Consider the following 24,921-nt stretch of genomic DNA (forward strand, 5'->3'; position numbering starts at 1 on the left):
GTATTTAGAATCATAATAACTTCTCATCAAAGTCAAGTTGCACGTGCTCTCGAAGGGCTCACCGCTTGCAGTGCGGGCCGTGATCGTATAGTGGTTAGGACTTCTCGTTGTGGCCGAGACAACCCAGGTTCGAATCCTTGCCACGACAGAGCTGTGGAATTCTGTCTTGGCATGCAGGTCGAATTTTTTTATTTGCTTAAAACACTGTTTACCAGTGCACATATATCAAAACAATTCCGAAACAATTCCCAAATAATGTAGGTGTTACATTTGAGCTTATTGTTTTGTAAATAGCCTCGTAACGATGGCTAATAAGATACAATAAATATTTGATGAAATACATTTGCAAGCAAGTTGGGCTTAGCTCATTAATCCTTGAACCCCATCACATAATTTTGAATTTTTACATTGTGTGTATGTCTTTTTGTTTTAAATGATTCCATGCAAAATAAAGGTTAAAATCAATAAACTACTGATAATGAGATGCAAGCGATAACCATGTATGCTGAGCCTTAGAATAAAGATATTATATCCCCATTATTAGAAACATGACACTGTAATATAATGTGCCCTTGACAAACAAGATGAGTTTGTCCTCCAACCCGACAGATCTCCATCAATCTTGACCTCTAGCACATCGGTTGGTCTCGTACTTTAACACACACGCGGGTCAGCAAAATATCTCGTGAACTATTTTGTGTCTTTTCTGGGCGTTGGATTCGGCTCGAAATCCCCATTCATGTGACTGTCCATTAACGTCGTTAAAGACTTATGATACTGTTACTCATAATACTGACAGTGTCGTCGGCAATTTATTTTTGTTTGTTTGTTTTTGTTTGTCTTGATCTGTTTACTTTGTGTTGTCTCGTCTTGGAGCGAGAGAAGCTCTCTTATGTCTCGTGGATGATTAGTGTTCAGTTGAATGATAAACGTCACCATGTAGGAGATAGCCTTTTGTCATGGTTTGGACACGCCCGTTATCGTAGGCTACATTAAGCAAATACGTGGAGGCAAAATTGTTATGTACGTACTTTTTAGTTATTTAAAGTATGCGTTTCATTGTAAAGTCTTCATTTTATTATTTGTATTAAGTTGAAATTTTGATATTGATGTTTATTCTTTTACTTTCTTTTGTTTCATTTGTTTCACTTTCAGCTCACCGTCGTCATCTAGTCTCTAGACACGCGTGTAAATAAATGTGTTCCTCCACTGAATATTTGTGTCGTCATTTGCTACAGTATAAAGGATCTAAGTATTGAATAATTGTGTTTTATCAAGTACCAATACCGTTTAAAGATGTTGTTACGCAAACTTGAAGATCGGTCTGTCTTACACGTGTCACCTGAACTTTCCCGTGCTCTCAGTCAGGTGGTCAAGACGAGCCAAGACAAGCCTTTTTTTATCCAGCACAGTTACATTGTGCATTTATAAGATATTAAAAAACGCGCAAAGAACTTAGCTAGACAACTTTCCTGCTTGCAGTGCACTCACATCTATTTCATAAATTCAAAATATGAAATAGGGCCTACATAACAAACAATTAGACAGATAATCATATTAACATTGGTATAAGATTTTGATAAGCACCAAGTGCCATGTAGCCTAATTTCTAGGCCTTTGATCACTCAACGTCAAAGTGCCATTTAACTATTGTTTGTAACGTAAGATATCTATTGCTGAAAGTACTGGAAAATAACAAAAATTGCTTGCTGTGAATTTACTTTCACTACACCTGATAAGACATTTTCAACATTTCTAGATATTTTTAATTGTAAAAAGAATTTTTTAAAGATTTTATATAACCTTTCTGTTAAGAAGTACATTACTAATTACATGAATCACCACTAAAACACAAATAAATAATAAAATATTTCTGTTCTGTTTCTGCTCAGTTCCTCATTTTCTCGAAGAGACAACATATTGTATGAACATAAATGATGAAAAAAGATTTTTAAGTTATCAAATTTAATTTTAGTTCCAATGCTAGTAAACACACCATTCCAAGGAAAGTATCTATTTTAAATTATATGCGACAAACTCTGCTATGTTCATTCGATTAATTGATCTTTTCAATCTGTTAAATTGGTTTCAGTTCACAAAAAGGAAGTCGAGGTTCTTGCAGTGCTTTGGTTCGTTGGTCCAGAAAACCGCCGTTTGAACGCAGCCCTGAATTCTGTGGAAACAAAATTATACAGAATTGGATTTAAACATGAATTGGTGACCGGAAGCACCTGAGACAAAAAATGAAGCCAGAACCAAGCCCCTTTCGGACACACAGGATTATATACCTGTGCTATGAATAAGATATAGAAGAGGTAAAAATCTCCCCAGCATACAACGAAGAGCACTAAGACGGCGAAAACGATGGCTGTTAGTCGTCGGGTATCCGAAGGGGACATTCCGGCGGGCGCTGAATCTTCTGAGCCAAGGGCAGCTGCGATAGCGCGTTCCTGTTGGCGGATAACCACCATGATTCCAATAGAGAAAGAACCGATTACCAAAACGGGGAAGATGAAATCCAGGCCAAATACTAACACGTAGAAGAAATGTCCATCAGCATCTGTCATGTTCTGTGACAGACCACAAGATTTCCCTTTGCTTTCCTCGAAATAAAAGAAAAGTGGAAAATTTGCTATTATCATTCCAACCCATACTAGAGCTGCAACCTTCGTCGTGAAGCTCTTGCTGACAAAGTTTTTGCAATGCAGGGGCCATTTAACAGCCACGAACCGTAGCGCGCATATAAAAACTAAACAATATACACTAACCCCTTGAGTGGTGTACACGAAAAAGTATGCAATTTTACACACCGGCGGCGTTAAGGAGACTCGGTATTCTGTTGCGAAGCGTAACGCTTGTACTGGGAGACAAATGATCAAGTAAAGCAAATCGGCAACGGCAAGATTTAAGAATAAAACGTTCAGTCGTGTTGACTTGCAGATCACCGAAATCACCAAGCTGTTGCCTATCACTCCTATGACGAATATTATCGAATAAATCAATGGCAAACCGATGACTACAATATGGGACTGAATAAATTTAACTTCCCCGCGACAAAAATATGTATCATTTTCTCCCATTCCATTTATGTCATCAGTTTTGTTTTCCATTTCTATTAAGATTATTGTCATTAATGTCATAAAGTTAGTGTTTTCTTTTTCGTGCTGTTGAAGCAATTTTCTCTAACACCGCTCAACAATTAGAGTTAAATTGGAAAATTTGCTGGTTTCTTTTCCAGAACAGTTTCCATCTCTGGTCGAAGCGCTGTCCAATGCTGCCAGCTGCATTATGATGAAAAACAATTAGTCAGGACTCTGGACCATCGTGTGCAGCCATTTTCTGACTTTTTCAATAATTTCATTTTACCTCGTTGTTCCTCTCATTTCTCTCTCACAAAGCATGATATTACTAACTGTGTAGAGTTTACTTAAAATTTCAACAACTTGTCATTTGGTCTTCGCCGCAGTGTATTCTTTCTTTGCGTGGCGCTTTAAGATTTTCCGATATAAGTCTTCTGCCTGTTTTGCAAAAATTAAGAGGCAATAATTTCTTTAATACTGACACCAGCTTAACACAAACAGTGCGAGGGTCGTTAACCACAATCGGATAGAGTTACTCAGCTCTCGATTTGAGGCCTATCATAACTTTATTGCCGTCCTGTTTGCTTAAGAGTCGAAACCCCAATATTATAGTATTTTGTAAAAGCAAACAGACCGCGGCGATTGTCTCCATTATTTGAGCCAGTAAGTAAAACTTCATACAAATTAATTTCACGGTATCTCCGCCGAATGTTTACGGTTGCCAGGTGAGCCTCCGCTCTGCCAAAGGTCCTCAGTTCCACTCCCGCCAGATTAGAACGAACGCTCCACTGGCATCATCTACCCCCATCGCTTGCCACGTAGCAATTATGATGGACACATGGATAGAAAGCGTCTAAATAGAGCTTGGTATAATGTCATTGATGTCAAATAGCAGCCGCTATACGCATGCGCCAGACGAGACAATGTACTGACCTATGGCAAAAATCGTATTTGCCATGAGACTTCATGGTGGTCCTTAGAAATATATTGACTGTAAACCTGTCTGCAGACATCACGGTTCGCATGGCAATATATTAGATCAATTTATAACTAAAGACCATGTCTGGAGCCAGCAATTTAAAGAAAGGGGGGGGTCTTTTTTATTATTACTATTTATTCACAAGGACAAGTATTAATTTTGAAGAGAGAGAGAGAGAGAGAGAGAGAGAGAGAGAGAGAGATAAAAAGAGTGTGTGTGTGAGAGAGAGAGAGAGAGAGAGAGAGAGAAATAGAGAGAGAGAGAGGGGGGTTGTCGAAAAAGTCATATCTAACAAATATTTTGATCCGTTTAAGACATCGTCCTCATAATTTGAGAAATCGTTTTTTCGACTAGGCCACAAATATGGGCGCACGGTTCGATAATTCGTTCCCACAAATGAATGACATTTGACAATTGAGATCTTTCTGAATTAAAGGTCAATACTGAGAATGTAATACAAAGAATGGTGAGGTTGGTAAAAAGTTTTAACTTTAAAATTAGCAGTGGGTTCAGAAGTAAAACGCGTGGTGAAAGTAAATCGGCAAAATGGAGCATGCGCAATTATCCCCATAAATTCTCCGCTGTCTTCGATCCCCTCGCTTTGACACCTTTGTCATAATTTAAACTGACTGCAACAATTGTTTCACATCTGAGGGACCTTTCGTACTTTTGTATTTTAAGCGATTTGTTAAGAAAGAAGACGCTTCCACGCTTAATTAGTGCCGCGCTAATAAATTGATTATCAGTATGCTCATGGGAACGCTTCTGAGCTATGGGATCGAGGGAGTATTTTCTAATATTCTATTTTTATTACTTAATCTTTGATTAATTTTTTATATCATTACAAATCAATTCCCGTGACTGATTATCCTTGCTTTAACCGAATGTACCATATTCATACACTGTAAAAACAGTGTTTAACTTTTAATAATTTACTCAGCTTTAAGTGTTACAAATTAACATTGTTCGCTGTCTAGGCTACTTCTAACACTACTCTATTATGCTTGCATCAAAAATATAAATAAATAAAGGGTAAAATAAAGGATAAAATATCTATCAAAGCATCAGTAACTGCGAAATAATTTGCTAAAATTTCATTAATGCGATGGGTGCTTATTCATTGTGCTGTTAACTGAATATATTGCAATATTGCCTGAGGTGATTTATGATGTTGAGGAGGATAAATAGTTTCTGATCACTCCCTGCTAATTCATAATTGTGTCTCTCTGTATTTGGGAGGGAATTGAGCATGCTTTGTCGCTCTGTTTGGTACTTGCTGCAAGTGAGGAAGAAATGTTTCTCGTCCTCTATTTCTGTTTTACAATGTGTGCAGGTTCTTTCCTCCAGAGGGATTTTCATGTTGCTGCCTTTCTCTATCGCCACCTCATGGTCACTTATTCTCATTTTGGCATTGTATTTTTTGTCTGAGCTTGTGGCACTAATTTTTGAGTGTTTTTCAAAATCGTATGAGTTTTTTAGTATTTTTAAATAAGTGAGCAGGTTATTGTAGTTTTCCTTGCACAAATCTTCCCAAAAGAGACCTTCAGTTTTTAGGTTTATTTCTTTTTCTAGGTCAGATGTTTCATCCCAATGTTGAATTCCCCAATTCTGTCTAAATGTCGCCACCGCTTTAATCCAAATATCTATCTTCATGAGTTTCTCTTCGTTAAATGTTTGTTTCAATATTCTTATATTTGGAAGATTTATGGGTCTGATGTAGTATTTTTGCACGGATTTAATTATACAACATTGGTCAAAAAGGTTGTCCAACCTCCAGTATCATGTGCTTTCATTTATAAATGATCACATTACTGGTGAAAATTGTTATAAATAGTTGTTTTCATTCCAGATACTATAACTAACATGATTAATGGTACAGAGAATACTAACTAACAGTGAAGATATTAATATTTAATACCATTTATTCACATTTATTACATGTGCTCCCTCAAATCCAACATTTCACTGTGATTTTCACAGAGGTAAATGAATATCGATAAAATTGAATAGACACCACCAAATTTCACACACATTTAGCATTAGGGTGTGCTCGTTAAAGATCACGTGTCCAATACCGTTTGTGTCCACCGCGTAGGGGAGATCTGGGTAAGTTCCCCCCCCCCCCCCCCCCCCCCCCATCAATTTATGACAAAGTAACTATGGGGTAAAAGAATTGATCACATCATTTTGTAAAGTGACCGTATCCAATAGTGCTAAAAAGGCGTCGGCAGTGAGTCCAAATGAAATAATTTTATTAAAGATACTTGATGGGGGCCAATTTACCCCGGGTTCCAACTAGCCCCGGTCTCCCCTACTGTAATTATCTCCTGTAGGCGACGCGGCCTGCCTTCAACAAGGGTTACAATTCTGTTTTGTGGGATATTGCCCCATGTTTCCTAAAGAGCTTGGGGGAGTTGGTCCAGATTATTAGGAGTTTGGTTCTCCTTTGCAGTGCACACTCCAATTCATGCCACAGATGCTTAGTAGGGTTAATAACAGGACTAAAAGATGATTGCTCCATCCTCTGAACATTGGGTTTCTGCAACAAATTACTCAGTAGACGAGAGCTATGTGCAAGTGCATTTCCACGATGATGCCTGCAGTATTCCTGAAAACATCTCTTGCAGATAGAATGACATATTTGTTGAGAATGTTTCATAGAATTGGCCCATTTTGGTAGGTCGCTATTTTCCTCGAGTAAGGAAATTCACCCCGAAACCGAAGTGCTTTTTGATGTGACAGCATAATCTTATTAATGAAAAATGTCAATTTCCGCACTGTCTGAGCGGATTAAAGGAAAACAAACTAAGAGAGTTTTTTTTAATTCAGGGGCAGATTGAGACCGTCTTCTGGGTTTTCCGGAAGACGGTCAGATTTTAAAGTTTACATTAACGGGTATCTATTTTTTCTGTTTTAAGACCATTAAAAATGGCGGATGGATCAACAAAGATAATTTGGAATACTGTCAGAAAATATCTCTGGATCCGCTCCTGTCAGGGGCGGATTGAGACCGTCTTCTGGATCTTCCGGAAGACGGTCAAATTTTTAAGTTTACATTGACTTGACGGTATCTATTTTTTTCTGTTGGAATACCATCGAAAATGGCGGATGGATCAACAAAGATAATTTGGAATATTGTCAGAAAATATCTCTGGATCCGCTCCTGATTAATGTCAGGGAGGTGTGCGTCCTTTTTTAAGTTAAAGGTTCATGCCTATAGTAATAGGGTAATAATGATAAAATTAATCGATTTTAAGTCTAAAATTATTAACTCTAAAATTAGTATTAGCCACGACGCTGGATAGCATGGATGGCATTTGGGTGATTTTCTAAACCCATGGCGTGTACCTTTAAGGTTGAATTTTTTGTAGTTACTTTTAAAAAAATAACTCACTATTTGTTATCATTAATAAAAAAATCTATTTAATGCCATTTGAGTTTATAAAAAAAAAAAACAAGTTTGATTTCATAGATATTGGGTCTCTTGTTAATAAATGTTTTTAACACATGCAAAATAATGAATGTAACGTATACTCAGCTTACACAAAGTCTTAAGAAAACGTTATCCTAACGTTCTACACTGCCACTGTCATTATCATTGATCCTAGAAACTAGTGGCTGAATACATATTGGGTTGGAGTGAGTCGGCGACTATAGAGCAATGAGGATTTTAGAGCCCTCGGGCAGTCGGTACTTACCCGAAATTATAGACATGATGAAAAGCTTTTTAAAAAAACCTGTAAAAGTAGACTTCAATTATGTTATAAGGTTTATCAAAATTATTAAAAAGGTGTTTTCTAGTTATCCTGATAGTTGACTGGCGTTTGTGATGATTTAATGGATTGTTTTAACTTCATTTTAGAAAATTCATTCTAATAAATTCCCTACAAGGTCAGCTAACACAGGAGTAGTGAAAAGGTTTAGCAGTGACTTGTCCGAAGCAAATAAGATTAAATAGCACTCCACGGTCACGTGATTGACAAATGGGGGATTCCATTCAATTGGAGGGGTTTAGTGGAGAAAATCCACTCAATCTGAGGGATGTCAGGTGGGGCGACTCCATTCCAAATAAAGGGGTGTTATATGGGCTAATTCCATCCCATAGTAGGGATGACAGGTGGGGGAGTCCATTGCATGAGAGGGGTGACAGGTGGGACCAGTCCATTGCATGAGAGGGGTGACAGGTGGGGCGAGTCCATTGCATTAGAGGGGTGACAGGTAGGGCGAGTCCATTGCATTAGAGGGGTGACAGGTAGGGCGAGTCCATTGCATTAGAGGGGTGACAGGTGGGACTAGTCCATTGCATGAGAGGGGTGACAGGTGGGGCGAGTCCATTGCATTAGAGGGGTGATAGGTGGGACCAGTCCATTGCATGAGAGGGGTGACAGGTGTGGCGAGTCCATTGCATTAGAGGGGTGACAGGTAGGGCGAGTCCATTGCATTAGAGGGGTGACAGGTGGGACTAGTCCATTGCATGAGAGGGGTGACAGGTGGGGCGAGTCCATTGCATTAGAGGGGTGATAGGTGGGACCAGTCCATTGTATTAGAGGGGTGACAGGTGGGGCGAGTCCATTGCATTAGAGGGGTGACAAGTGTAATTATCCCAATTCAGTTCAAAGAACAGTAACAGAAGAAATTATGTTATACCCTCAGAAATCAAAATTTTTTGGCCAATTTCAGATGGATCCATTAAAAAAGAAACTAACTTGATTTAAGCTTACATCAGAATCATCCCACGTTCAAATTTTTATTATTACGTTCAAATATCAAATTAAGTTTTTATACTAAGAATAGGTGGCCAATTTAAAACAATTTCGCAATAGCAAATCCAGAACCCGTCGAAATGAGACCCTCCCTATATAAGAAAAAATTATATCCAACGAATTAGTTCCATATGCTATAGAACAAAAATTGCATGTGATTTTTTTAAAACCAGGATTGTTAACTTATATGAATTTGAACTATAAAATGTAGGTTGTTGGAAACTATTTTAGATATTTTCTTTCAGTTCACTAAAACAGCTTGGAGGGGTTATTTAGAAAATACTGGTCATTTTACTACTATTTAAAATTTAGGTACCACAGACCACCGTCAACCACAAAAACATTGACATTATTTACAGATCAGATTGAATTTGAAAGTCCTCAAACACTAAAAAACTCGTTTTCCATTATGATTACTACTATCCTTATCATAATAACTTCATAACAAAGTGAAAAATAAATTACCAAATTACAAGTTTTTTTTTTTTTTTTTTTTTTTTTGAGTTTTCATATAACAGATGTTCGAAGGAGCGTGGGTTCCTGTGTGTGAAACAAAGGCTAGACTTCATAGGTTGCTTTCAGGCGGATGGTGTGCAGAATCTCGTTGAGCTCCTGAAAAGATAAAATAAGGTTTAAAACTTTGAACTAAACAGACAGGCTCTTTTCATTCTAATAATGAATGTAATATCACAGAGCAGAGGGCACATATAAATGGAATGGCGTTTACGTTAATGAACTAGTTTGATGTTCAGGTTCAGCTAGCGCAAAACCCAAATTATGATCTGGAATTAGTTAAATGATATAACTATTCGAGACCTCTTGTTAAAAAAGTACTATTGACAGCACAGCCCGCTTCATTTGCAGGGTGGGTGATGTTATGCTACGACCGTTAATATATTCCTCTTTATATTAAAAGTTGTAACACGTGTTGTAGTACATGTTGATGCATTTCAGAGAAAGAGATCATTTATAAATTCTCTTCGAAAATTATAACAAATATATTGCATATATATAATAAGTTTTCATACAGTGAACCGTGTAATGGATGGACAACACACGGCACAATGGAGACGACAGGCTGTGTAAAATATGTATCTGTCAATCATTGTGCAATAAGCAGTCGAAATCCTTGGATCAGAAGCTCAGAACGGTGACAAGCATCATCCAATTAATTTATTTGGGTGGTAATACTTACATTTAAACACACGCAAACTTTTTGTACCAGATTTTCGACGGGTCTTTCATGTGGTCAGGCCCTTGATAAAACGTCAAGATTCATATGAATGAGTACAGGTAACAAGGACCGAATACAGTTGGGTGGGTTCTAGTATGACTACTGAAAAACACGCTTGGTCTCTTTATTTATTTTGTCGACTGACTTATTTACCAATTAGACTGTTAACAGGGACGGATCCAGGATTATTTGAAGGGGGGGGGGGGTCCAGAACGACAGACCTCGGATGCGAAGCCGACCATCCCCCCCTTGGTGTGGGGTTTGGGGCCTGCTCAAGGGCCCCGAAAATTTTTTGGTTTTCTGGAGAGCAAACAGTGCCCTTTGGTACGGTTAAGAACTACATCTATAATTTAGCTAATCAAAATTCTAATTTCAAATGAGGATTATTGGTGTTTTATTTCAGAAACCGAAGGGGGGTCAGGACCCCCCTGTCCACCCCCTCTAATTCCACCACTGCATGAAATTACTGGGTGAAACTAACATAAATAGAACTTCTTATTTTGTATTTTACATAACTTATCAATATTTACATTCAATCATTTTATTCTATTGCAAAATCAAGTTTTTTTTTATTTGGATCATAGAACCTTAATTCGGCCTTCGGGCTGTGTAGACAGTCAAAATCTGCTGTCGATTTTTAGAATTAAGGAGAGATTTTATCTATAAATAAAATTATTGAATGTACGTTTTAATTATTAATGTTATTACTGTATGTATCTATTTTTATATATTATATCTATTTTAATCTTGAATCAGAACTCATTTGATGGTGTCAAGAATATGTGGTCAAATACCAGCTGTAAGTGGTGTGTGTGTGCGTGTGTGTGCGTGCGCGCGCGCGTGCGAGAGTGCGTATAAACTGAAAAGCTTTTTCTTACCTTAGCCAACAGACGGCACAGTGCGCAGGTTGACCCAGTCATTGCCATTATGGAGGTCAGTCAAGATTATCACATTGTCTTAAATATATCGATTGCTATCTTTACTGTAATAGCGGATTACTAACCTATAACCCTGAAGTTATTACCACTTTCAAGAAACAAAATTTTGGTTTCAGTAAAGATAATTCAGCAAAAGACTGAAGAAATTAACTTTCTGTGAGAGGAAATGATTTTCTGAAACCATATCAAGGGAATAGCACATCTAATCACAAGAATAAGATAGCAAATCCCCATTTGATTGATTAAGATAAAATTTGCAATACCAATACTAGCAGAGAGCGTTTAGCGTATTTCCAGTCGTATGTACACTGCTTATGGGAGTCTGAGCTTGCTGAATCAGTTTATTGTTAGCCTACTCAGAGTGTTCGATGCTGCTTTTGAAATACGGTAATTGCTCGATCTTTTTAATGCGAAAAATGTCAACTTTCAGATACCTAATTTTACAGTCACGAAAATTATATTTCTGTATAGCTATTGTGGTGCTTTCACTGCATTGAATAGAGCTACATGTATAGAACTATAGACTATCCTGCTTTTTAATTTTGTTGCTACCACTCAAAATAGGAAAGTTCTAATTTAAGGAAATAATAAATTAAATAAAAACTGCGTCTGTAAAATTTATAACCCCCCTTCTGTCCTAAAATATTGGTAGGAGAATGTTTGGGTGTTTAACTCTCTGACCTGATATGACTTATTTTTGTGCCTGAGATGACATGAAAGGGCTTTCTGTTGGTCTGATATGGCATGTCACCATATCTACACCTCTTCTCATCAAATGTACCCGAAAGATGGCGCATGCAGACGGCATCTGTCAGGAGGTTTCTTTTATTTGAGTGCATTTTATCTACAAAATCCATGACTTTATCCATACCATTATTCGTTTGAAAAAAGAACAAGAAGTTTATCTCTGCAAAAAGCAATGAATAGATGTAATTCGGTCTTTGCGATGTCTTTGTGTTGAAACGAAACCCTTAAAACTCTTGATAGTAGTGCCATCTATTGGAATGTTGATACAAACAAGATGTCGGATACCGAGGAACAGGTGCTTTTGTTTTTCGACACATTTACACATGATAATACAGAGGTAATTACATTGCATGTGTGGTTTGCATTTCATTTGTAGAAATTAAGTGATCAAAACAAAGCAATGTCTAAGTTGTACGATTATTTGTTCAGATATTCTCAATGAATTTAGAATCATTGGATATCGCTTCACGTCTTGTAAATTGGGCATGGGGATCCCCGTTTCATTTAATACTCAAATGCTGCAGGTTAATCAAAATTATTTTATATTCTTAACACACAGAATACAGTCAAAAGGCGTGGGTGATTGACAGCTGGTTTCCTTTTAATTTCACTCTTTTTAATAACAGTTTCAGTATCTTAAGTTACTCTACCCACTGCTCTGACACGGGACACTGTAAGAATATTATATGGGTCATACTAAAATGCGCAAAACAGCGCAATACACCAGAAATAAAGTCTCTGGGGGCGATTAAAATAGGGTGACTTAAAAGCAAAATATATAACTAGGTAATCAATATAGTTGATTTTACTTAAACTTCATTTTGTTTTACGGATTGTCAGGTTGTCCATTGGACACTCCAGCCTAATAGTGCATAGCTCTTCTTACCTAGTTATATATTTTGCTTTTATGTCACCTTATTTTATTGCAAATTTATTTCCTGTGTTTACTGGCATCCAGAGTCATATTCTTTTGTTTATTGCACTGTGTTGTGCTGTATTTTTGTATGACTAGTATTACACTGTGCCACTGGCATTTATTGTTTTAATGTAAAATCATGTCCATAAAGTGACTGGAGTAATATATATATATATATATATATATATATATATATATATAAACTAACTGTCTATTTATATAAACATACAAAGTTTGTGCTGTGTTTCTCTAGGATTTGAACTTGGACCTTGTCCAGTTTCCCAGACCTGTGCTGATCAATGAGCTGAGAGTGATTCCACTGGGAACTAAGATCAGGGCTGATGTCCCTGGAGGGCTGAGACTGGGGTGAGACAGCAGACACTTTCTTATATCTAAGACATCAGTACATTTATGCATTTATTTGTACTTCATTTATTTATATATTTTAATTAATTTATTCTTTTTTATTTACCCCTTGGGGAAGTGGGGGTATTGAAATCTCAAGCCTCATTCTAAATGAAACAATCGGTCTACATAGATCGATCCAACACCAGCTAAAGTACAGAAAAGATGGTGATTATACGGAGTTTGATAGATCTACCTAGAATGATAGTTTCATTGGGAATGGGGCCTTAATGTTCACTGAGCATGGTTTCAATGAAAATAATAAAATTGATCATCTACAGATGACAGCAATCTTTATAGTTTCCGAAGATTTGAAATGTAATTTTAAAACAGTTGTTGTAACTTTATTTCTGCCAGATGTTTCAATAATAATATGGACAATGTTAAATTATTTTAAAAGATCTCAAACATTGGCAGACCATATGTTATTATTTGGAGTCAGTAGTGAAATGCTGAAACATGTTTTAGCTTACTTTCCCTCATTAAGGCATTGCAGAAATGTCTTGCGTCTTGCTTAAGGTTTGTACCATATAACTTTTCAATCATCCATCAGAACATTTTGTGTTTGAAATGATATTTATTTATTTTCTTTACAGAGCTACAAATCCATCAGCATTCAAACTGGAGCTTTTTGTTAATAACTTAAGTAAGCCCAATGCTGCAACATTTGAGAAGTTGGGAAAGTGAGTTCACTTTTCTTTACACAATAATCTAATTTATCTGTCCTTAAGCTATGTTCTAAATATTGCCAATGAGGAAAGAGTACGGACTGTAATACTATAATTATGTTATGACTGTAATTTTTGATTTTATTTCCACCTTTCCCTCAACTGAAATCCTTTAGGGAATTGAATATTGTCTTTATACAGTATAATCTTGAAGCAAAAATGTTCGCCAGTGGTCGATATAACTGACATTTATAAAAGAGTCCTGGCCACCATTCCGCCCAGCGGTCACTGAGCAACAACATCTACTGACATCGGTCTTATGAAGGCCTATGTCCAGGTTACTAATTGTAAGAAAGCATTCCAGCTTGTGTTTGATAATTATCATGTATAATATCATCTTTATATTAACATTCATAACTTGCAGGTATTTGTGAGAGTATTTATTCATACATTGATTGTCCCACTTTCAGCATGGACTACATCTGCACCCAGGAGAATGTGTTCCACCCCACAGAGCCGGTCCCCACTGATGGCCTCATACTGAAGGGCTGGTACAGTACCGTCAGTCTGGCAGTGTTTGGCTCTCTGACCAGTGTAAGGAGAGACGGATCACCTCCTCCTCCACCGCCTCCTCCTCAACAGACTGTACATAGACCTAAAGCTGGTGAGTTTGTGACAAGAGGAACTGCTTTTGTCCTCCTACTACAAGGCCCTACTCAAAACCCTATACCCACTCACTGACCCCACAACTTGGCTTGTGTATTGGCATGAGCTTGTTAGTTTTTGTCTTTGTGACTACGTAGTGTAAACTTGGTGGGTTCACCCTGCTCATGGCTCATCTGAGGTTTGTGGATATAGAGTTTTAACCCTTCCCCTCCACCCCCTCAACAGCAGCCAAAGCAAACAATGTAGATTGTTTGACAAAAAGAATAGCAAAAGAAAAAAGTCAGTTTTAAAACATTTAAACATATCTATCCCAGCCTTATGCTGAGAGACAGTAGACATAAGTAACCTTGCAGCTTATCAAGTTGCATTTTCAACCTAATACAATATATGTGTAGTTAGTTCATATTTGCTGACAGTGATTTATATTACATCTACAGTGAAGAAGGAACTTAATATATATCATGTAGCCCTCCTGCTCTATTACGCATTGAATTTTCTGTACATTCCAGTGGCTGTGGAGAGTCAGCTACCATCCCATGAATTCCAACCACAGATGGTCATAGAACATGCCCCAGCACCACATGACTGGGATCCACGGCGAGGTCCGCCCCCTGGGACAGTGGCACCCCCTCAGCTTCAGATGGTCCCACCGCCCCATGGGGGGCATGAGTACCCTCCACCCCACCAGGTTGGGCCACCCCCTATGCAGCAGCAGCAGCACCCCCCTCAACACCCACATGCTGCACCCCCTGAGAGTTTCAGAGACATAGATGAGAGAATGCACCATGGGCCACCTCCACAGAGTGCCATGCCCCCAGGCGGAGGACCCCTACCAATGGGCGGCCCACCCCATGGGATGCCACCCCAACACGGAGTACCACCACCTGGAGTACCTCCACCCCACATGGGACCCCCGCCTCAAGGTATGGCACCGCCTCATTCTGGCCCCCCACCAGGACACATACCCCCCATGCAGCCCCCTATGGATATGCCCCCCATGGAGCACCTGGGTCCCCCAGCCATGCAGCATGAACTGGGGCGTGAGCCTGGGGAGATATTTGAAGACAGGAGAGAATATCGTAGCAGGGAGGACAGTGGGTCTGGTGGGGAGAGAGACTTCAACCGGGACCAGCGGGACAGGGATTACCGGGACCAGGCCCCGGGACCAGGAGTTCGGGACAGAGACTATAGAGACCGGGATTATCGGGATATGGATAGAGGTAGAGGAGATAACAGAGGAGAGAGAGGAGGTGACAGGTATAGAGGGGACAGGGAGTTTGACCGACAGCGACCCAAGTCCCCACTAGGTAGGAGGAGGTCAAGGTCAAGATCCCCAAGGTCAAGGACCCCCAGCAGCAGGGAGTCCAGCAAGACCAGAGACTTACCACCCAGGCACGAAGATGAGACGGAGCCAGGCAAGTAATGAAGTAATGTGTGTACGTGTGTGTGTGTGTGTGTGTGTGTGTGTGTGTGTGTGTGTGAGTGTGAGTGTGTGTGAGAGAGAGAGAGAGAGAGAGAGAGAATATATGAGAGTTTGTATGGCATTTGGAAAACTTTTGCAAAAACTTCCATGTTACAGTACAAAAACTGTCACAGGCATGATTTATATCGTCTTTGTCAAAAATGCAGGTGAAATAGCCGAGGAGCAAGTAGAGGAAAACTTTGAGCTGCAGGAACGCTCCCCTACAGGGCCCCTCTCCTATCAGAACCTCTCTGATGAGGGGGAGATCCAGGAAGAGGGAGACTATGAGCCCATCTTGTCTGGGGAGGAGTTTGATGATGATGAGAACTCCATCTCTGAGGTAGGAAAAGGAAATTCTGCATAGATTTTTTTTCTTGAGGCTTTTTTGCAATTAAGTTTGGTCTTTCATCTTTCTCTGAGGGGGTCATTAGCATTCCTTTTATTTCAGCTTTCTCAGAGGTAGGATGGAACTAAGCTAAGTTTAAAGCTATATTTGTAAATATTTGCCATTCAGATAGTAATTGTCTGAAGGAGTAAGAAACAAAGTGAGGAAATATGTATTTAGTTTGATCCATACTTAAGGAATGAATACTCTTTCAGTTATTTGGAACATTTGAGATGACCAATGACGACTGGAGCTACCAAATTCCCACCTTTAATCCCTATCAGTGTGAGATTACCCGGCTCATGGTAAGTTATAATATTATCTTTATATTAACATTCATAAATTGCAGGTATTTGTTAGTGTATGTATTTGCTGGCTTTGTCTCACCTGATGCATAATGAGGAGTGTGCAAGTTTTCTGTTCAGTCTCACCTAACGCAATGTCTTTGTCATGAAGATAAAGTCTTATAAGATCACATTCAAAAGGGATAAGTCATTGTGATAATTGTCACACCAGGAGAGTGCAGTTGATTAGTGGCTGAGTAGTTCCAACAACCTTCTACCTTCTTTTACTTTCTTAGACACATACACATACTGTAATATGTATCACCTTGACCTATCTATCTTTCCAGACTCTACCAGATCCGTCCCAGACCCCTTATCAACAGCAGAAACTGTGGCTGTGCCAGCACCCTGAGGCAGAGCTGCCAGAAGAGGCTACCAGACTGTTGGACATTGTCCAGACCTACAGGACTGAGGAACATGCTGACAAGTAAGATTATAGTGCATGATGTACTAGTAGTCTTGGCTCTGTGGTCATGGAAATGGCCCTGTCCATTGACCACTTCTTTGGCCTCTTCGGCTGGTAACTGTTGGTTTAACTGAGTAAAGTTATCTTGAGGTGCATTGTTACATGAAATATCTGTGGCCAGGTGCAGTCCATCTGAGGATTACACTATGTTTTCATGGTTATAATGATTGTATGTTAACTGGCAGTGCAAGCCAAAAAGTAGAATTTTTTAATATGCCTATACAGATTTTTATAAGATCAAGTATTCCAGTGTCAATTTTGCTAACATGAACAAGGAATTGACATATAACATGTCCCATGATTCTGTATTCAGATGGGTTGAAGCCATGGAGGAAGTGCCAGGGCTGCTTGCTAAAGGTTTAGCTTACCTTGTGTGGAAGGCAGAGAATAAAGGTAAATATGATAGATGTGAGATTTGATAAATGGATATTTTGGCTAGATGCACAGCAATCAGAGTAATGGAATTATTTAATGTTTTAAACCTGCAGCTCACCAATCCCTGTCACCGAAAAGGGGGCTAGGGATTTCACAAATAAATGTTTGAGTTGAATGATGGAGTTTTTGGACCAAGACTTTAAGAAGGCAAACAAAGAATATCCCCCACCTTTGAAGACATTGATACAGTTACTTTGAGACAGTGGTTGCCAGTAGTGGAAATTCTGATGGATGATCACTGGCCACTGTAGTTTATTAGGTCTTGTAAGACTAATAAGTTTGCTAAATCTTGTATGACTAATAACTGAAGTTAATCAGGTCATGTAAGACATTGTATAGAAAATTTCAGGACCGTACTTTCACTTTCATTTTACTCATTACAGATGTAGTGGACACACTGGTAGAGTGGACAATGGAGGGACTGAACCTTGAGCTGGCCATCAAACAACCTGTGACAGCATTCAAGATCAGGCATCTGAAGATGGGGATCAAACTCACTGCAACTTTGTGTTCAACGGATGCTGACATAGCCCTCAAAATACTAGTAATAGATTTCTCTGATACTGTAAATGTAAAAACTGGACAAAGACCTCAAATTACTGGTAATAGATTTCTTTGATGCCATTAAATGTAAAAAACTAGACAAAGCCCTAAATTAATGATTAGTGACTTGCCTGGTAAGGAGTTATCTGATCATGTTAAATGTACCCACTCCCTGAACATGACTCTCTACTGCTTGAAACAGGTCATAGCATAAAAGAAAACAGTTTGTTTACTGTTTTTTTTATTATTTTTTTCAGAGCCAAGGTGTGCAATCTAAACTCCTGGACTTATACAGCTCTCAGTACATGTCCATGTCTGTCAAAATCCTGATCATCAAAGCTCTGGATGACACCACACGGCTGAAAGAAGGCATGGATTGGTTCCTAGGTGGCAGTGTCAACCAAGAGAAGCCGGTGGTGAAGATGGAGAGTGGGGAGCTGCCTGAGAAGGGGTGTTACCAGAGAGTGCTGGAAATGATGCTGGTAAAACAGGTGAGGGTTTACCTGGATGGCAGGTGTTTACTTTACTAACGAGCCATTACTTCACCCTGATAATTTGAGATTAATTTTTGTCAAAGCATACAGATTTTTGCATTTATGAACATATAAATGTTTTTATTCACTTTTAGGTTACTTTTGATTGGTTCCTTTTCTGTTGTTTGGAAGATAATTGATATTTATTTGATGGATAAAATTGCATTTAACATGAAGTAAACGTCGTGTAAATATCCATTATGAAATACAGCAAACTATTCTATATCTTCAGAACATTCGCACAGTGGTGGCATGGACGTCTTTGGTACGGAAGGCTCACATCCATGAGATAGCCTCCAGGCTACGGTCCACTGTTCTCAGGTAGGCGGTCAGAGATGACCTTGGGGATGACATCATTGCTTGTGACCTAATTAATCTGGATTATATGTATCATTTGTTAACATTTGTATAGGATTGAAAGAAATAACTCAAAATTGGGATCTAAATCAGGAAATCTTTGAAGATCAATTTACCTCTTCTTGTAAAAATTATATTATTTTATTATTGGACTGGTAGAAATTTATATTATTAAGAAATACTGATAAATGTACAGAAGGCACTGTGGGAGAACCTTGGGTGAGATTATGCCTGTTTCTGTCAACAGAGTTTTGGGTCAGTATTTGATTCACACCAGTTTATGTCATTGTATTTTTAGTCTGGCTGAAAAGACGGAGTCAGATGATTCGGAGATGAAAGTATCTCTGTCGTCTGAGGAGGAGGCTGAGGAACCAAGATGTCTGCTCCAGGAGGAAGATGAGGAGAGTGTGGTGGCTTGTTTGGAGGAAATTCTGAAATTCTTTGTTAATGCTTGTGACTTAATGGTAAGTATCAGACAGCCATTTACCCCCCCCCCCCAACCACCACCACCACCATGATTTTAATTGGCAATTTGAATTTTTCTTGGCATTTTTTTTTTCTTAAGTGGAACCCAGACCTCCAGTTGTAAAGCAACCATCAACCAAGCCATTTCTTTATTCTTACAACCCAAAACCATGTTTGATCATTTTCTCACTCCCCCTTTTTCATTGGTTACTGGTATAGTTTTAGGTGTTTTGTGGTAATTTGTATAGTATTGATGGATAGATAGTATAAATACCCCCTTTTTTTAAGGTTCATGATGAACAGATGAAAGCAATATGTGAATGATGTTTGTAGGTTCTCATTTTTCATTGTTGTAACGAAAACTAGATTACCATAAAATTGGTCTATCATTTTTCCAAATATTAAATTTGCTGATAATGCCCACAGAAGACAGAGAAGATTGTTAAGATTGGAGAAGGAATGATGAGTTCTGAATATGAATCTGTACAAGAAAATATACTATTTGAAATAAATGATAAATTTGTGGGGAAAATAATGTATATCTGTTTCTTACATGCTTAACACAGTCTTAATTTTTATGTTTATTTTATTTTTACTAAAATTTTTACATACAGGCTCAGCCACGGAGGACTCTTCCTGCCAAAGTGAAGTTTGAGGTGAAGCAGAAACCATATGACCCTTACCCACATCTCTGTCAGATACTGAACTCATGGTGAGCCAAATTTTCTTCTTATTTTTCTCTGTATTATTCTGTCATATGTACCTCCAGGCTAAAAGGTTAATGTGCAGTTAAAAGTGAATGAAATTTAAAAATTTTTAATGTCTTCATGGCTGGTTCCTCACATTAGTTTTCCTTGTTGTATGATCCTAAATTTCCATTGTAACATATATTTCATGTTTCACTTTGTATTTTCCAGTGACCTTCTGGGAAACCTGTTCTTCCTGTTGTCCTGTTCTGCTACAGCAAACAGTGCTGCCATCTTTTGTGCTGTGAGAGAACTGCTGTGTGAACTCATGCACACTCAGACTGGGATGCTGTTCCTGTCTTCACAGCCAGACGCTGTCAATGGAATCACACGTGTCCTGACACAGTCTTCAGTGAGTATAAACATGATCTGAGCTTGGTTAATAAATGAACATTTAAGTGGATTTCTGGTATTTAAGGTGACAATAAATTAACAGTTAATAATGCAAGTGGGAGCCAGCTTTGTTCTGCCAACAGCTTGTTTGAAGCTCCTACCTTTCAGTAGTTTTTCACTTGTTTTAGTCTTTCTTCATGAAAAAAAAAAAATTAAAAATGACAAGAATTGAATAATCATTCATTTAGGTTGTGACCTTGACTTATTTCGTCCTTGCCCTCTGATAAACCTTGCCCTTTACTGTTGACTTTGACCTTTATTGCTGACCCTGACCTTACAGGATGACAGCAAAGAGGAGGTTGCCGAGGACAACCCACTCCAGCAGCTTGGCTTTCAGATGATATACTACCTACAGATGCTACAGTTCATAGACCAGCTTAGAGCCTTCCATGAAAAAGACATCACCAAGGAGATTGACAACGTGGAGGCCCTGGCAACCCTTCACAGCATATACTCCATGACCTTTAACACAATTGGCCGCGAGGCTGTGGTACATGTTCTCAGCCAGGACGACAACCTGGCTGCTTTGATACCTTTCATGGAACTCACTGGTAAGTTGGTCACTTGGATTTAACACTGTTAATGAGGTCTTCTGTGGGTTTTGTACTGAAGAACCCTGGGTGAAGTGTCAGAGAAGATGGCAGTTTGTTGCACCAGTAGCTTGTATGGAAGTTAGTATAATCGATAAGGTCAGTTGTACATTGTAATCAGAGAGGTTATGGCTGTTGCTATAGATGCTCTGGTTCTTTTGAATCCTAGTTCCCACAAGATGTTAACTTAGAAACTAGGTTGATGAAGACATTAAACAGTATCATCTTTGCCAACATTGTGGGTAGCAAGATGTGTTTTTTCTCTTAATATCATGATATTGAGCAATACAATTACACTGAAAAACAGATGTAGTTGATGGTCAAACTCTCTGGGAATAAAGGTGGTGTATTTCCAGACGTGCTGAAACTGTCGGTCCGATCGGTCATGACCGGGAAAAATTGTCTTGACCGGTAAAAAATTGGATGTGGTCGGTCCAAAAGACCGTCAAGAGTTTTAAGAGCCACAATTTTGAATTTACAGTCATTATTCAACATACGTCACTAATAAAATTATATAAAACCCAAAGTGTTTTTTCCCTTCCATTTCAAACCTATGACATTCACAAACAAAGTAAGCTACCCTAATCGTACTGGTAGTATCTGTCTCAAACGAATAGAGTGATTTTCGGTCTGACAAATATCCATTAGGTCCGGCAAAATTTTTCATAACTGCTGGTCCAAATGTCTGGCATTCTGAAAAGTTTTCAGCATGTCTGTATTTCTACAATCAAAATGATATTATGACCATTTTCAGTTAAAGTAATGTGCAGTATTTCCTATATTTTAGGGGATGAGGCAAAAGACATTAAGATCAAGAAGTCAGTGTGTGCCAGTTACACCACCGAGCTGCTGCTGTTTGTGGTCAGGTTCTCCCACAGTGTGGAGATGCTGGAGAGGTTTGCACCTAAGCTGCTGGAGATTGGAGAGAATGGTGAGTGTGCTGGTGGCTCCATCTGTTGTCTGGATTTCGAAGAGATGTGTGTGTGTGTGTGTGTGTGTGTGTGTGTGTGTGTGTGTGTGTGTGTGTGTGTGTGTTAGAGAGAGAGAGAGAGAGAGAGAGAGAGAGAGAGAGAGAGAGAGAGAGAGAGAATAAAGTGTATTTTTAGAACATACTAACTACACACTGGTTAATCTTTTCACCATTACACTTTTATGTGGAAATCTGAATGAACATGTCTGTATATCTTTTTACAATTAAGGAATTCAAAAGGTATTTCTGGGATTTCTATCTTACTAAACAAATTTATTGGTTTTCTTAGAGATAGGATAAGAACGTTGACTGTATTGGTTGGTTCTTGATTAAGACAGAAGTCTTCTCTATACCATTTTCCTTGGCATTTTGAGATTTCTGGAAGACACCACTCATAAACCTTTCAACAAACTTAACAGGTGTTTTGTTTAAAGATGATCAAGGTAGATTTGATGTATGCTCACTGTCATGTTCCTTAGAAGCTCCATTAGAGGTTTGTCATCTTCCCAGGAACAGCTGTTTGTGTGTTTGTCTGTGTGTGTGTGCATGCGTGCGTCCATGTGTGCATGCATGTGTGTGTGTGTTATTAGTAATAATATTCTGTAAAGATTCTGAAAAGACACAAGTAATTTATAATAGAAATGCCTACTGTATAACTATATCATAATAATTAGCAGAAAACCTTGCTTAAACCTCTTAACTAGTCCAGCATATATGTGGGTTTTTTTTTGTACTTAAAGACTAATGAAGGTATGGCCAGTGCATATCGTGTTCCTAGGTAAAAGCCCTTAAGAGTCCTCAGGGTCCATTGTTCCGTGACATTGGATCTGGTTCTCTTAATTGCTGCTAATGCATTGAAATCACATCACCTCCGGCATGGTTGGACTATTGATTGATGGGAAATTTGTCTGCCATGACAGTGTCGTCTGCTGCGATATTTTCTAAATCAGTTTTTCTGTAAATAGTTAATGGACATTTACTGTGGAAAAAGTTGTAGGGGTCATTCAGTTTAATGTACTTGTGCTTTATGATTCATTAAAATAATACAAAATATGCTTGATTTTCAAAAGTCTTAGAAAAATTGTGTTAAGATGCCTCAAGGTTAGATAAAGTGATATATTTATCTATAGGAAATACCTGTCCATTAGTTGTTTGTTTTAGATCATTTGTGTCTAGGCTGTAAGTTGCTTAATTAGAATGTGTGTTGGGAAATTTGTTTAGAGATAATCATGTTAACATGCCAGACGAGACACCTTATTGGTTCCCATTTCCAACCATTTCTGCTGTCTGGTTGGAAGAGCCAAGCCCGCCTGAGACAGCTAACTTTATCACTCACTTGTGTGTCAAAACAATTTTACCGCTAAAGGCTTTTATTACCATCCATTTATTCATTAGGCCATCAGTGATTTGATATATGGCATGTGGATATCAAACTGACTTTACTTTAGTGCTCAAAATAGGTGCTCTTTTAAGTGCGTTATTTTTTGCCAATTTTCAGTCGCCCTTGATCAGAATCTACAGATATCTGTTTATCACGTTTTATCTGATGATGGATGTGCTTAGTTAGATTGGATTGGAGTTGAGGGATATTCTTGGAGGAAACATCTGCAAAATTATCAGATTAAAATGTGTGATTAATTTCCCAGCACCAGTCAGCTCTCTGGGAGAATTTTTTCTTTATTATTCATTGGATAGCATTAGGTTTATAGCTGGAAAAAAGTTTTTCTCTCCTTTGCATGAAAACAAATTGTAGCTGTCATATTGATTTTGTAACTATTTTCCTAATTCAGCTCTCATTTTACACTGCTGTTATTTAATAAAATTCCAGACATGAACTTCTCCTTAACCAGCATTTACTGAAACTTTCACTTAAAGACTTACTTATTTAATATTTATATGCCCTCTGTAGACTCTGACCTAATCAGAAATTATAAAGATAGTAACTTATTGTTTTCCAAATATGTGCTTTCTTCTTTTGATAGAAGAAAATAAAGCTATTATTATAAGAAATATATAACTGCAACAACAATGTGCAGAGCTGTCAGAAAGATTCCATTCATTCATCTCTTGATATTGACCAAGCCAGACATGTGTTGCTTTTGTTGATATTAATAATTGACAGTAGTTAACACCAATCTGAATGCAGTCTGATCACATTTACAACAATACCTGCTTGATGAGAGGTCATTTAGAGGACTTATCATAAAGATGGCTTTTAGCTGGCCATCAGGGTGCAATCAAGAGTTAAAAGCCACATTCAGAACAGCAGACTAACTAGTCCACGTGTCAGATATGGCAGACCCACTTGAATACATCCCCTTGGGGAATCTATAGTCAGTGTGTGTTAGAGGATTAGATGGCAAGCTTTTTAATTGGTCACCATATTTGGCTCGCGGGCCAGTTAGTTCGCTGTTCTGAATTCCGATTCTGCAGGGAATCTATGCAGTGTCTAATCGGGAATTTCCGGGCAACCTTTTAAGCAGGTCATCATATTTGATCCGCGGATCTGTTAGTTCGCTGTTCTGAATACGCTCATAAGGGCTGTTATCCATGTTCTATGATGATGTTGATGGTATAGAAGTAATGGTCGGAGAATTAGTATTGAAGATTTGCCAAGTTTTGTGTATTGGTTGTTAACAATTTCGCCCCATGCAGCTTTCAAGAGATTTGAATTTGGTCAGATTTTTTTTTTGAAAAATGTAGGGTCTGACTATAAAGAACTGAAATATCAGTCTCTTAACCTCAGCTAAAGCAGTTGGGTTTTGGTCCATACATCTGTCCGTCTATCTGTTTGTCTGTCTGTCTGTGTCTGTCTGTCCTGAATTTCCCTTTAACA

At 38.4% G+C, this 24,921-nt stretch overlaps 2 protein-coding genes across 2 annotated transcripts in view; one reads left to right on the plus strand and one right to left on the minus strand.

Annotated features, from left to right (window-relative positions):
* Positions 1-1,862: 1,862 nt before the first annotated feature.
* On the minus strand, positions 1,863-3,904 carry LOC106153146 (somatostatin receptor type 3-like). Its single transcript, XM_013526961.2, has one exon. It carries the CDS (start codon positions 3,138-3,140, stop codon positions 2,094-2,096), a length of 1,047 nt encoding a protein of 348 aa, XP_013382415.2. The 5' UTR covers positions 3,141-3,904; the 3' UTR covers positions 1,863-2,093.
* Positions 3,905-11,896: 7,992 nt separating this feature from the next.
* Positions 11,897-24,921, plus strand: part of LOC106153148 (protein virilizer homolog) — a 43,145-nt gene continuing 30,120 nt past the window's right edge. The window contains exons 1-17 of the mRNA XM_087010790.1: positions 11,897-12,078; positions 12,911-13,023; positions 13,659-13,745; positions 14,201-14,394; positions 14,906-15,811; positions 16,026-16,198; positions 16,459-16,548; positions 16,875-17,014; positions 17,367-17,446; positions 17,872-18,032; positions 18,289-18,522; positions 18,797-18,885; positions 19,220-19,385; positions 20,001-20,098; positions 20,304-20,484; positions 20,806-21,076; positions 21,903-22,046. Coding sequence (XP_086866916.1) covers positions 12,016-12,078; positions 12,911-13,023; positions 13,659-13,745; positions 14,201-14,394; positions 14,906-15,811; positions 16,026-16,198; positions 16,459-16,548; positions 16,875-17,014; positions 17,367-17,446; positions 17,872-18,032; positions 18,289-18,522; positions 18,797-18,885; positions 19,220-19,385; positions 20,001-20,098; positions 20,304-20,484; positions 20,806-21,076; positions 21,903-22,046 — 3,190 coding nt within the window. The 5' untranslated portion in view covers positions 11,897-12,015. The remainder of the gene's footprint in view (positions 12,079-12,910; positions 13,024-13,658; positions 13,746-14,200; positions 14,395-14,905; positions 15,812-16,025; positions 16,199-16,458; positions 16,549-16,874; positions 17,015-17,366; positions 17,447-17,871; positions 18,033-18,288; positions 18,523-18,796; positions 18,886-19,219; positions 19,386-20,000; positions 20,099-20,303; positions 20,485-20,805; positions 21,077-21,902; positions 22,047-24,921) is intronic.

The sequence above is a fragment of the Lingula anatina genome, chromosome 4 (genome assembly GCF_051362555.1).
Source record: "Lingula anatina isolate TDL-2025a chromosome 4, LinAna3.0, whole genome shotgun sequence".
Lineage (NCBI taxonomy): Eukaryota > Metazoa > Brachiopoda > Lingulata > Lingulida > Lingulidae > Lingula > Lingula anatina.